General features: G+C 37.7%; 1 protein-coding gene across 2 annotated transcripts in view; it reads left to right on the top strand.

Annotated features, from left to right (window-relative positions):
- LOC107852991 (ultraviolet-B receptor UVR8) overlaps positions 1 to 13,150 on the top strand; it is a 96,264-nt gene that overhangs the window by 67,983 nt on the left and 15,131 nt on the right. For both annotated transcript variants that reach the window (XM_016698021.2, XM_016698020.2), the window contains 3 exons: positions 9,866 to 9,937; positions 10,970 to 11,041; positions 11,171 to 11,289. In XM_016698021.2, coding sequence (XP_016553507.1) covers positions 9,866 to 9,937; positions 10,970 to 11,041; positions 11,171 to 11,289 — 263 coding nt within the window. The remainder of the gene's footprint in view (positions 1 to 9,865; positions 9,938 to 10,969; positions 11,042 to 11,170; positions 11,290 to 13,150) is intronic.

Below are 13,150 nucleotides of genomic sequence, written 5' to 3'. Positions count from 1 at the left end.
TTAGCCCGAAATGCAGGTTGTTACACTTATGTCAGCTAATATCACATTCTTTGAGTCTCAACCTTACTTTACATCTTCTTCTAATCCCGATCATCCTACCATGTTTGGGTTTTACCTATATCGATTTTGAGGATCCTACCGTTACTTCTACACCTCCATTTATAGTGCCACTAGTCTCACCTACATAGACTTTTGAGAAATCTATAATACCTTCTACAACTCCATCTATAGTGCCACCACTCCTGACTTATCATCGTTGTCCACGTACAACATTAGGCTTAGATGATTTCTGTCCTGTACCTAACCCTACTATACCTACTACAGGCTTATCTTCTGCGGTTGCACTTTGAAAAGATGTACGGTCCACTCGTAATACTAACCCTCATTATACTTTTTTAAGTTATCATCGTCTATCATCACCCCATTATGCCTTTACATCATCTTTGTCCGTTGTCTCCATCCCTAAGTCCACAAAAGAAGAAATTTCTCATCCAGGATTGCGATTGGCTATGATTGAGGAGATGTCTGCTTTACATTTGAGTGGTACTTGGTAGCTTTTTCCTCTCCCTTAAGGTAAATTAACCGTTGGTTGTCGTTGGGTTTATGCACTGAATATTGATCTGAACGGCCAAGTTGATCGACTTAAGGCTCGCTTTGTTCCCAAGGGGCTTGATTATAGTGATAATTTCTCTCCCATGACTAAAATAACATTTGTTCGTCTTTTTCTATCCATGGTTGCTATTCGACACTGTCCTCTTTTTTAGTTGGATATGAAAATGCTCTTCTCCCTTCTCCCTTGTGACCTTGAGGAGGAAGTTTATATGGAGCAACTACCTGGTTTTGTTGTTCAAAGGGAATCTAGTTTGGTGTGTTGATTGCATCGGTGATTATATGGTCTAACATAATCTCATCAAGCTTGGTTAGCAAAATTCAGCATAGTAATTCAGAATTTTGGCATGATTCGTCGTGAAGTAGATCATTATGTGTTTTGTCGATTTTGCTTCAAATCTATGTATTTATTTGGTGGTTTACGTTGACGATATCGTAATACGGGTAATGATCAAGAAGGTATCATTAGTTTAAAGCAACACTTGTTTCAGTATTTCTAGACTAAGAACTCGGCAGACTGAAGTATTTTTTTAGGTATTGAAGTTGCTCAGTCCAGATCTGGTATTGTTATTTCGCAACAAAAGTATTCCTTAGACATTCTTGAGGAGACTGGAATGTGGGATGTAAACCTATTGACACTAAAATGAATTTGAATACTAATCTCCTGCTAGGAGAGAGGGAGCCACTCAATGATTCTGGAAGATATAGGTGTCTAGTTGGTAAGTTGAATTATCTCACAGTGACCAAACCTGAGATTTCCCATACTGTGAGTGTTGTAAGTCAGTTTATGGATCCTTTAAACTGTGTGCAAGAGAAGTGCAATTAAGGGCTAAAAACACATCAAAAAGAGCCACTAAGTCACACTAGAGGGGCGCCTATTCTCCAAGGGGCCTTTTGGTCTTTTTGCCTTTTATATGTAATACACTATATAAGGAACATTTTAGGGTTTCTTTACTTAGTTTTTGGATATTGAATCTTGTAATAGACAAATTGAAAGACAAGTTCTCTCTCACTTGGAGACTTGGCCGAAACTAGGAACAACTTAAGTGTGGAATCATTTTTGTTGTTGTCTTGCTTGGATCTTTGGGTGCTTGAAGGATTGAAGTCCCTCTTGTGTCCTCCGTAGAGTGTAGGTGTTATTGCTATCTTCATTAAAGGTCTTAGTGTTCAACAAACACTTAGGTTCTTAGTCATTATAGTAGTGTATGTCACACTTCCTATCTTTCTATTCTTGCAATTTTGTAGTAGTTTGTATTTTGTATTGTAAGTCGTGTATTGTTTCTTGTTGTAACATTGTTAATGTTCATCTTGTTCGTCATAACCTTGTTGTTAATGTAGTTTGGGTTTACTATTTTGGTGTTGAAAACACACCTCTTGTTCTTGTTATTGTGTTGTTGTAGCGAATCCGAGAGTGGTCTCCAAAGGGTGCTTGGTTTCTTGAGACTTGTGGACTGTTTGGAGTGTGATTTCGTGTGTTCCTTGTTATTCTTGTATCATAGGTTCATTGGAATTCAAAGGAAATCATAATTCATAAATTTCTTAAGGTTTTATATATTCATTAGTTCATGTAGAATGATCAATAGAAAACACATAATTTAGGTTAAACGTAAGATAGGAAGCATGACAGAGGGTTTGAAGAAATATCAAGAGCATAAAAGGTTTCATCCCAACCCTAACTTATTAAAAGAATCGTTCATACTCAGGAGGGATGGAATCCGTAGGAATGCATGAGAGTGGATAACCTTTCATACCTTTAATTGCTCTAAGAATCCAAGAAAATCTGATCTGAAAATCGGTTCTTGTACGGAGAAGGGCTACAAGAACCTTTCTTGAACCCTAGAGAGGTGTTAAATGAAACTTGTTGAAACGTGTGACCATGTTATCTAAAAGCTTAAACTGTTAACACGCCCCCTCACGTGCGGGCCTTTTCTTTTTATGTGCGAAGCACGTTGAATTTTTTTTAATAATGGGTGGCAGTGAGATTTGATTCCAGGACATCTGCCTGCTCTGATATCATGTTGAAGTGTGTGACTATCTCATCTAAAAGCTTAAGCTATTAGAGAGAGCACACTTTTATTATTTAATTATATTCTCAACAAAACTGATGTATGGTTCGTACCCTGAGCCGTGCTATCCTGGGCAACTTCTCACTTGCTACCTAAGAAGGACGGTCTGTCCTACGTGGCCGTCAAACCCAATGACGGATCATCAGTTGGGTTGTTGATGGTTCGGCTCGTGATTATTTGGAAGTGTTTCACTAAAATGCCCATAACATTTTGCTCTGGACTCGGATTGACGAACAGTCAGTGGTCTTGGAAATAAGATTAAAAAACGTTTAATTTTGTACGTATTGGGCCACGTAACTCTTCATATTCTAGGAGGAATGCTCGTTTGAAGTTGATCCGAGTAGAAATTTATACGAGAACGTAATTGGTCGAGGAGTTTTCAACTCAACTTTGTCTTAGGGGTTTCTAATGACCTTAATTCACATCCAATACACTTCCCACACTTAAGAATTGACATCAACACTTAGTTACAACAAAAAAATTCATCGGGTTTGGGTCTAAATAGATACATAGAATGGTTCAATTCTTGGCCCAAAAGTCAAAATGTTACACAGACAGAGGGCTAGGAGTTGGAAGTCTTAGAGCGCACAATCAGAGCTTGTTATGTAAATGGCTTTGGAGGTTCAATAATCTGAAAGAAGCTCCCCGGAAAGCATTGGTAGATGTCAAATATGGGAGACAAGGTTTCTGGGAACTTAAAAGAAGTTAGGACTTCGTATGGAGTAACTGTTTGGAAACATATTGCTGCATTTGCGATGAATTGAACAAGTATATTGGCTTGAGGGTGGGCAATGGGAGAAAGATCAAATTATTGGATAGATAATTGGGATGGTTTTGGTTTGCTGAAAGACCAATTCCACAACTTATTGACTGGCCAATAATTCTGAAGTCCTCCTAGCAGATAAGTTCTCTGATATTGGATGGAACTTTGAATTTAGAAGGAATCTTATTGTCAGGGAAATGCAAGAAGTTGATTTATTGATTTATTTCAAAAGATGCAATCAGTAAAGTTAATTGTAGAAAAAGATGGCCTAAATCTTTAAAGCTATAAGAAAAGGTTCTTTTGCTGTCAATTCATTCTATAAAATACTCAATGCTGATCAGTCAGTGCAAGTATAAAAGTGGTTGGAAGATGATTTAGAAATCTTCAGTCCCACAAAAGTTGCATTTTTTTTGGTTGGATGGTATCTCATGAGGCTTGTCTGACACAAGAAAACTATATGAAAATGGGTTGGATCCTTGCAGCAGATGCTAGTTGTTTGAGAGATCATGTGAAGCGTTGGATCATATTTTTACACACTAATTCTACCTGGCATGTCTGATCCATGCTCATGGCAAATTTGGGATCCCATGGGCAAGTCGTATGTTGTTCAGGAACGTATTTAAGTTGGGAATCTGCATGTCCAGAAGCATCCCTAAAGAATATGTGGAGAGCTGTTCCTCTATGCATACCTTGGACTATAGGGAAAGAAAGAACTATAAGATGTTTTGAAGGCAAAAAGGAGCAGTTACAATCTGTGAAATATAGCTGTTTGTTGTATCTGTACTTCTGGAAAGATGGAAATTTTGTTTTGGATTTTCTAATCTGTTAGTCCAAGACTGTTTAGCATTTTGATGTCATCAGGTTCAGCTCTTTCAGTGTAATCTCATAATATCATCTTGATACTGTCTTCAATAAAATCTTACCTTGCAAAAAAATGTATTGTGGATCTTTTGTTTTTGGGTGCAAGTACACTGGTGAAGATGCTGTGAGTCAATTGGGAATAATTATTCGCTCTTCTGCTCTAGTAGTCTATTTTTACTTGACGTGGGATATTAAGAGAGCCTTGATAAGTTAGTTGTTTTATATTTTTTGGGTGAAGTTCATATCTGAATGTCTTGAGAATCTTTTTTTTTTTGTGCGTGTGTAATTACACTGGTTAAGATGATGTGAATCGACTGAGCCAGACAATTACTCTCTCTTCCCTGATTTATAGTCCATTTTGACTTGGATATTATATTAAGAAAGCCATGATAATATAAGATGCTTTATCATCATTGGGTAAACCTTGTCATATTTTCATCTTATAATGTGCTAAAAGATATCTTTTATTTTGACATCATTTTAGTACTTCCTAGAAGGAAATATGACACCAAGGGAATTGATACAAGACCGGCCACAAACACACGACAACAAGATGAATACTAAGCAACGGATTCAACAAAGCAACGGATTCAACACATGTCTAGAACAAGCTAAACAAACAAGCAATAACGAAAGCTAGATAGATAACTTGACATACGGTTATACAAGCAACAAGAACCAGAGAGTGTTTCAATCCCCAAGACCTCTAAAACTCATATAAACAACACCAAGTTCTTACGTGAACCTCAAGGGAACCGGAATCCCCAAGCAACCCACGTTTCTAAACGAGTAACCAACACAAACGATTCCACGTTTGCCACAAGTGATTCCACACTTGCAAATACACTCAAAAGAGTCTATCTCTCAAAATATCATCTAAGTTGCTGAAAATAAACCTAATAGGAACTATTTATAGTCGTAGCCTAAATTACATAATAAAATGACCAAAAGACCCTTAATGAAGTCCAACACTCCATAGGCGCCTTATGCTCTAAAGCAATGACAAAAAGGCCCTTAATGTGGGGGGGCCTTGGAGTGTATGAGTCTCTTCTTCACACTTCAACACTTGTTCTCTCGGTTAGGCAGCCCCCGAGCTTGAGTCTTTATGTGTTGGCCTCTAACGGTGTCATTGAAAGGTGAGACAGCCATTTGACTCATATCATCCTCCCCTTCTTGAAAAGGATTCGACCTCGAATCCACACCTTGCAAAACCATTTGACTCATATCATCCTCCCCTTCTTGAAATGGATTCGACCTTGAATCCACACCTTGCCAAAACCAAAGAAAGGATAAACAAACACAAAAGCTCTTTCAATCACAAAAACCCGCATACCCTTCCAAGGAAGAAATAACTTGTCTATCCACATAAGTGTGACAAGAAACAAGAAACAAGAAACAAAAGTTGTTTATCAAATGGAATCCATGGACTCTTCTTAGAACAACAAATAGGCTTGCCATCCGAAATAGAATGGCTATACATTCTATGCACATTCAAGTCATTCCAAAAGACATCAATACCATCTAGGTAGGATTTTAAATCAAATGTTTCTATAACATTGTCTACTCTAGGGTAAATGTCACTATGATTCCAAGGAAAGCTAGAAATAGGAGGGGGTCGGTACATACCTTTGGAGCAACGACTTGCACTTGCCCTCTTACGTTCTAAATTTGCACCATGTGAACTCACCCTCTTAGGCATCAACTTGGAAGTTGGCAAAGGGCTAGGGCCGAATGTAGAGAATAACAAGTGCTTGGTTTTGGCACCAAGTTCTACCCTTTGAACCCGAGGCTCCCCATCTTCACAATTCCTATCCCTCCTCATCATGAGGTTAAAATTCAAGACCTCTCCGTCTTCGGGCCAAACATCTTCATTAGGAACCTTCATCATCAATCCACAAGGTACAAAGACGTTTCCTTCTAACTCTACTAATTCCTCTTCACCATCAACATCATCATACTCTTGAGGAATTTCCTCACCACCATTATTTAGGGTCACTTTACCCCAACAAAGTAAGGATCACCCTCCACCAATACAATGTTCCTTCGGTTGGGGCATTCACTAGCCTTATGACCCCAACCTTGACATTTAAAGTAAACAATACCTTTAGAATTGGGAGTAGAAGATGGATTACCTTCATGCCGTGGTGGATACCCTTGGATGCCTTATCAACGGTCTACTTCTCTAAGGACTTGTAGGAATCCTTGTTCTTGTTCCATTCGGAGGAAGTAGATGATTGGTAACCTTTATTGAAGGTCTTCTTGACATTATCGTTCCTTTCAACCTCAATGGCCGCTTTAATAAGGTCCTCTATTGAGTCAAACTTGTGGACAACTAGTTGAGAAACACCTTCATAATCTAAACCACCTTTGAACCAAGCTATGCAATGATTTGGAGGTTCAACAATATCAAGACGAAGGATTAAGTTTTGAACTCCTCATAATATTCTTCCACACTTATATCTCCTTGCCTCAAATTGTAGAGCCTTGTTAGTTGCTCTTGTTTGAATCTTTCCGTGACATCTCTCTCTCATAAGTGCCTTCAATTTATCCCAATCCAGAATGTCGGGATTGCCATTTCTTGCTCTTTGCAATCGCTTTCCCACCAAGTAAATGCGTATCTTTCAACTTGAGCAATTGCATGGGCGACTTTCTTGTGTGGAGTTAACTCATTGAGTTGGAAGATCCTATTGCATTGTATTTCCCAATTAAGGTAGATAGATGGATCACTAGTTCCTTTGAAGGTAGGAAGAGTGGTCTTGATGGAGTTGAGACCCGTGTCTCTACCCAAATTCCCTCCTTGATCCCATTGATGACCTTCTTGAGCTTGAGGACAGTGTCCCTAGTTGCCTCTACATGGTAGAACCGGACCAAACCTTCCTTTTCGGCCCTTATGTCCTCCTCCTTGAGCTCTTCTTCTATTTCGCACAAATTCCGCAAAGAGAGCCACTTCATCTGACTCTTCACCTCTATAAGGACCCTCACCTTCCACATCATCAATTTGGATTGGTTGGTTTTAGTTAAGTTGGGCTCTCGACATTTCCTGGGGTTCTTGGTTTTGTGGAGCTTCTTGGTGGATTTGGTTTCGGTTGTTTGGATAAGTAGGGGCTTGGTTGATGGGTTCATGTACTTGTCTAGGTGGATTGAACATTTGGTTAAGTGTTTCCGGAGTTATAGTAGGGGAGGTGTTGGGAGCATGTCCACTAGATGAGGCATGGTAGTTTTTAGGAGTTGAGTGGTTGGAGTCTAGACGAACTTCCAAGGTATCTATTCTTCTTAAAAGAGAACCTTCCATGTCACTCATCTTACTATCCATAGCATTGAGCTTTTCTATGATGGAAGCTAACATAGCATTTGTGGTGTTATTATCCATGGCGTGAGATGTTTCATCTTCTTGAGTCATTGTACCTATTAATAAACACTAAACAAAAAAAAAATAGCAAACACGTTAAGGTTAGAAAAGAAAACAACCTCACAAACTCTCAAGCTCACGCCTTTGAAATGTCACTTAATTGGCGTCGTAAGTGTTGGTATCTCGTTTATAGTCCAATGAGATTACTTGGTACCAATTGTGGCTTGAGGTCGGAGTGGATTCTTGTTTGAAGACTCAATTAAAAAAAGCTACGTATGGACTTGAATCAAGAACTACAACGAATCAAAAACGATAAAAGCACACAAAGAACGCTAACACGAAGGAAACAGATTCAAAAATTATTCCACAACCTAGTAGATGATTACTAGTTGCTAATTAGTACTAGAATCAAGAAATGAAACTAAAGAAACAAGGAAAAGAAACTTAGAATATAAAATTTGAGCTTAAGGGTGAGTTGTACGGATTGATGACATGGCAGCCTTTGGTTGGTTGAAATTTTTGAAAAAAATTTCTTGTTACTTGTATTGATCAATCTTCAATTTGAAAGAGTGGAATTCGGCTATAGGAGGGAAAAACAAGACTTGGAGCCCTTTTTTCAAATTCAAAAGACCTCGACTTTTCCTTGCATCTCTTTGGCAAGACACCTTTTTGATAGTCTTTATCTCCTTTCCTCTTTGTAAGCCTTGGGATAGGCCCTTTCTCCCCTTTGGTAATTAGTCTTTTTGAAAGCCCTTGTATCCCCTTTCTTCTTTAGGATGACCTTGGAGTATGTTTCAAGACTAACAAGGACTACACTTTCTTCCCACTTGTCTTAGATCAAACAACCACCTTTGAAGATTCTTCTTCAACAAAATATGAAGATAATGAAGAACACCAAGAACACTCAAAAATGTACCTTAAGCAAATGACCTCCAAATTGAATGATTTTCGAAATTTTCAATCACACGTGAACTCCCAAACAACAATACCACAGTTTCAAGATCAAATCTCAACCACAAACATCAACAACACACGTTCAAGAACAAATCCTCAACAACAACAACACACATTCAAGAACAACTCGAAATTAGCTCAAAATTCGGATCTAGACTCACGTTCAAGAACAACTCGGAATTAGCTCAAAATTCGGATCTAGACTCTATTAGTGTTAGTGAAGAAGGACCTAACACTAGAAACAAACAAAACACCCAAAAATTACCAAGATCTAGTAGATCTAGTCTCGGTCGAAAGGTAAAAAAAGTGACAACACTACTTTTTTTTTTTTTTGATTTTCGGATTTTGACTCTCTTTTTGTGTTGATTTCTAGATAACAATCCCAAGAGTGATTTTGTTGGAACACGATCAAGCTTTGCTCTTGATACCAAATCATACAAGAACAGCCATAAACACATGACAACAAGATGAATACTAAGCAACGGATTCAACACAAGCCGAGAACAAGATAAACAAATAAGCAATAACGAAAGCTAGATAGATAACTTTGACATATGGTTATACATGCAACAAGAACCAAAGAGTGTTTCAAACCCTAAGACCCCTAAAACTCATATAAACATCACCAAGTTCTTACGTGAACCTCAAGGGAACCGGAATCCCCAAGCAACCCACGTTTCTAAACGAGTAACCAACACAAAAGGTTCCACGTTTGCCACAAGTGATTACACACTTGCAAATACACTCAAAAGAGTCTCTCTCAAAATATCACCTAAGTTGCTGAAATAAACCTAATAGGAACTAGTTATAGTCTTAGGCTAAAACTATTACATAATAAAATGACCAAAAGGCCCTTAATGATGTCCAACACTCCATAGGCGCCTTATGCTCCAAAGCAATGACAAAAAGGCCCTTAATGTGGGGTGGCATTGGAGTGTAATGAGGCTCTTCTTTACACTTCAACACTTGTTCTCTCGGTTAGGCAGCCCCCGAGCTTGAGTCTTTATGTGTTGGCCTCCAATGGTGTCAGCGAAAGCTAAGATGGCCATTTGACTCGTATCAGGAATAGGAAGGATAAGGATCTAGATAAGCTTTGCATTTTGTGATTTAGGCTTTTGGGTATTGTATCCACGGATGCAATTAATGTAGAGATGGGTGGCAATCCCTATAGTACTTCTAAAAGCTTTTCCATTGATGGTGATATAACACATATATCTATTTGCTCCTATATTTCTAAATATCGTAAGAATTGTTATTTTCCAGATATCAGGTGGTTGGAGACATACCATGGCACTTACTGCTGATGGAAAACTTTATGGTTGGGGTTGGAACAAGGTTTGGTTCTTGTTTCTTAAACTCATTTGCATTGCAACAATGCTCAACTTTAATGCACTAGCTGCCTGTGTCTGCAATTTGCTGTCAGCGCTCATTTATTAGTGCATTCTCATAAGAAATGTAGTTATTCTTTCTTACAAGTTGGTCAAAAGAATTTAGTCAGGGCCTTCATTTGGTGCATTATTGGACATATCTTATAGTGTTTTGTTGCATGCATCATCAACATGCAATATTAATGTTGTCAGCAAATTTGTAGTTTCTTTTTCATTAGAAGATGATTTTGTAATTTCTTTCATGCTATTTTTGTTGCTTGTGCATATCTGGAGTTTTAGGTGACTCTAGCCGGTTAGCTTTTTATTTAGATGAACTAGGCTCACAGTTTTGATGTTTTTATAGAGAACTGTTTTCCACAATAGGCTTGCTACAGACAGTTGGATAATTGAATGGTACATGTGTAACTAGGGAGGCACCCAAAGGGGGCGCAGCCTGTGTAGGGAAAAATGAATGAGAAAATTCAAAAGACATATTTCCAGAATATCAGTGCTCTTTTATCTCTCCACTTTTATATCCTTGCACATTATCATTGCTATTAACTTGGAATCTCATTATCTAATGTTAACACTTCTCTTGTAATAGTTTATGCTACATTCTAGGCATCTCGATTGCCTTATTTCCTCAGGGGTTTTTCTTCCTTTGGCATTTGCTGTTTGTTGCTTCCCTTCAACCATCTTTATTTGACTGTCAGCGATGAAGCCTTTGTGCAAGACTCTTAATAGCTAGAGGTGGCCAACATATTTTTACTATTGTCAGCCTACTTTGTGGCTTGGTTAATCAACTTGTTGAATTGAGAAAATCAGTTTATATGCTTCATAATAATTTACTTGGTCCTCAATTCAGTTATTCCTAATCATGCATATCCTTTGTGAAAGGCAGCATGCAATGACATTGCTTGATGCAAACATCCTTTTAGTAGCAGATAGAGCTTCGTGTTGGTTTGTCTATTGAGTTGGTCTTGTTTTGCCTCATGAGCAGTTCGGACAAGTTGGAGTTGATGACAATTGTGATCATTGTTCACCTGTGCAAGTGAAATTTCCGCATGATCAGGTACTGGTGTGCAAGTTCTCAGCGAAAACAAGAACTAGTCTTTGCCATCTATGTGCTGTCATTGGCGTCTTATGTTAGAGATCTTGGGGGAAAAAAGCAATTGACACTTAACTTTTACTAAAATGGCAGAAAGTGATTCTGATATCATGCGGTTGGAGGCACACACTTGCTGTTACAGAAAGGCAGAATGTCTTTTCGTGGGGAAGAGGTACAAATGGTCAGCTAGGTCATGGGGAGTCTGTTGATAGGTAATAACTGCAAACATATCCAGTTTTAAAGTCTTTGATGGAGCATTGGGATCTGTAGTTGTATTATCTATGCTTTGCTACATTTGGTTCTTTAAAGCAGTTTTTCATTCACAAGGAAATAGCCTTTTCTTGTGTGGATTGCTTGAAACTGCATAGAATTACTTTTATGTTTGTATTGGGGCAATGGCAATGGGCTTAACAAAAAACTAGAGGCTGAACAGCAGATTGGTAAGCTTTTTCGATTAAGGTTATTCTAGGAGTTATCTGTTGGAAAGTTGAAATGATTCCCATTGTTAGTGGATGATTCCTTCTCTAGTATGAAAAGTAACAGCATTTCAAGAAGCCTCTTCACAGTCCCTTATATAGGCATCAAATGTTTGTTGGTAATTCATACGCTGCTAATTATTCTGCCCTGTTTGATCTGTAGTTCATCAAATCTATCAGATGTGGTAATTTCATAGGCAATTTTTTCTTGAGACATTTGTGTAGTAAAAGTTTGGGATGTTTTCTTGAAAAGTTATATTTTTTAAAAATTTAATTGTGAAAGGGGGAATTAAGATCGGTATTGCAAGTGTTACTGTCGGTGAAATTTTATGATTTTATTTTTCTCCTTATCTGAGCATCTATTGGTTCATCTAATATATAGCATGTTTGTTTGCTGTGATGTGCGTGTGAGTTGGATACTTTTTGATTCTTTTTACGGTCAAGTTCTGGTGTACAACTATGGATGTTCAATATCTCTTGACATGAATAGTGGTTAGTACTGAACTTTTCAATTAGCTGTCTCCAGCAGTTCAGAAATTATTATCCATTAAATGCTGCCTGCTGTTTATAGCTTTATGTACTGCATAACTATTAACATTTAAGGCATTCGTTGGTCCTAAACTTCATTACATCCTGCCCATGTTTACTTCCATTGCTATTCTGGATTTTACTTGTAAAATAATTAAACTTAGACCATGTAGTTTCTGGGTCAGGTATATTTAAGTGTATTCTAATTTGTGGTTTCTGAGAGCCACAAAGGTACAACAACTAATGATTATATAGTGTTTGTAAATAATCCAGATCATGGACTAAGTTTTCTTTTGTGTTTAAATAACTTTATATTATACACCTGCTGTATTGCAAGTTTGTGAGAAATAATGATAAAAATATTATTGAATTGCGTATCTATATAGTTTATATTGAGACCCCATTTATAGATATTACATTACAATCCTTCAACAAGTAGGATTTTATATACTATATCTATTCCCACTAATATTCTAACACTCCCTCTCAAGTTGGTGTATACAAGTCATATGTATCTAGCTTGTTACAAATGTGATTAATATGAGGACTGGTGAGAGACTTTGTGAAGATATCTGCCAGTTGATCACTTGAATTCATGAATTTTGTAACAATAACTCCTGAGAGTATCAATCTCTATGTGCTTAGTTCTCTCATGAAACACTAGATTTGATGCGATATGAAGAGCCTCTTGATTATCACACCCAAGTTCCATCTTAATGATTTGTCCAAATTTTAGTTCTCTCAGCAGCTGTTTGATCCAAACTAACTCACAAATTGCTACAACCATTGCTTGATGTTTTGCTTCTCTCACTAGATCGAGCAACCACACACTGTTTCTTACTCTTCCAGGACACCAAGTTACCTCCTACTAAAACACAATTTCCTGATATAGAACATCTATCAGAGGGTGATCCTGCTTAATCAGCATCTGTATAGCCAACGATACGCTCATGGCCTCGATTCTCGAAGAGTATTCCTTTACCTAAAGCTTGTGAGAAATAATAGAGAAAAATATGTTTGAATTGTGTGTGTACATAATTACATTGACACCCTATTTATAGCTACTACA

The sequence above is a fragment of the Capsicum annuum genome, chromosome 5, assembly GCF_002878395.1.
Source record: "Capsicum annuum cultivar UCD-10X-F1 chromosome 5, UCD10Xv1.1, whole genome shotgun sequence".
Taxonomy (NCBI): domain Eukaryota; kingdom Viridiplantae; phylum Streptophyta; class Magnoliopsida; order Solanales; family Solanaceae; genus Capsicum; species Capsicum annuum.
This window is presented reverse-complemented; position numbering and strand designations above follow the sequence as displayed.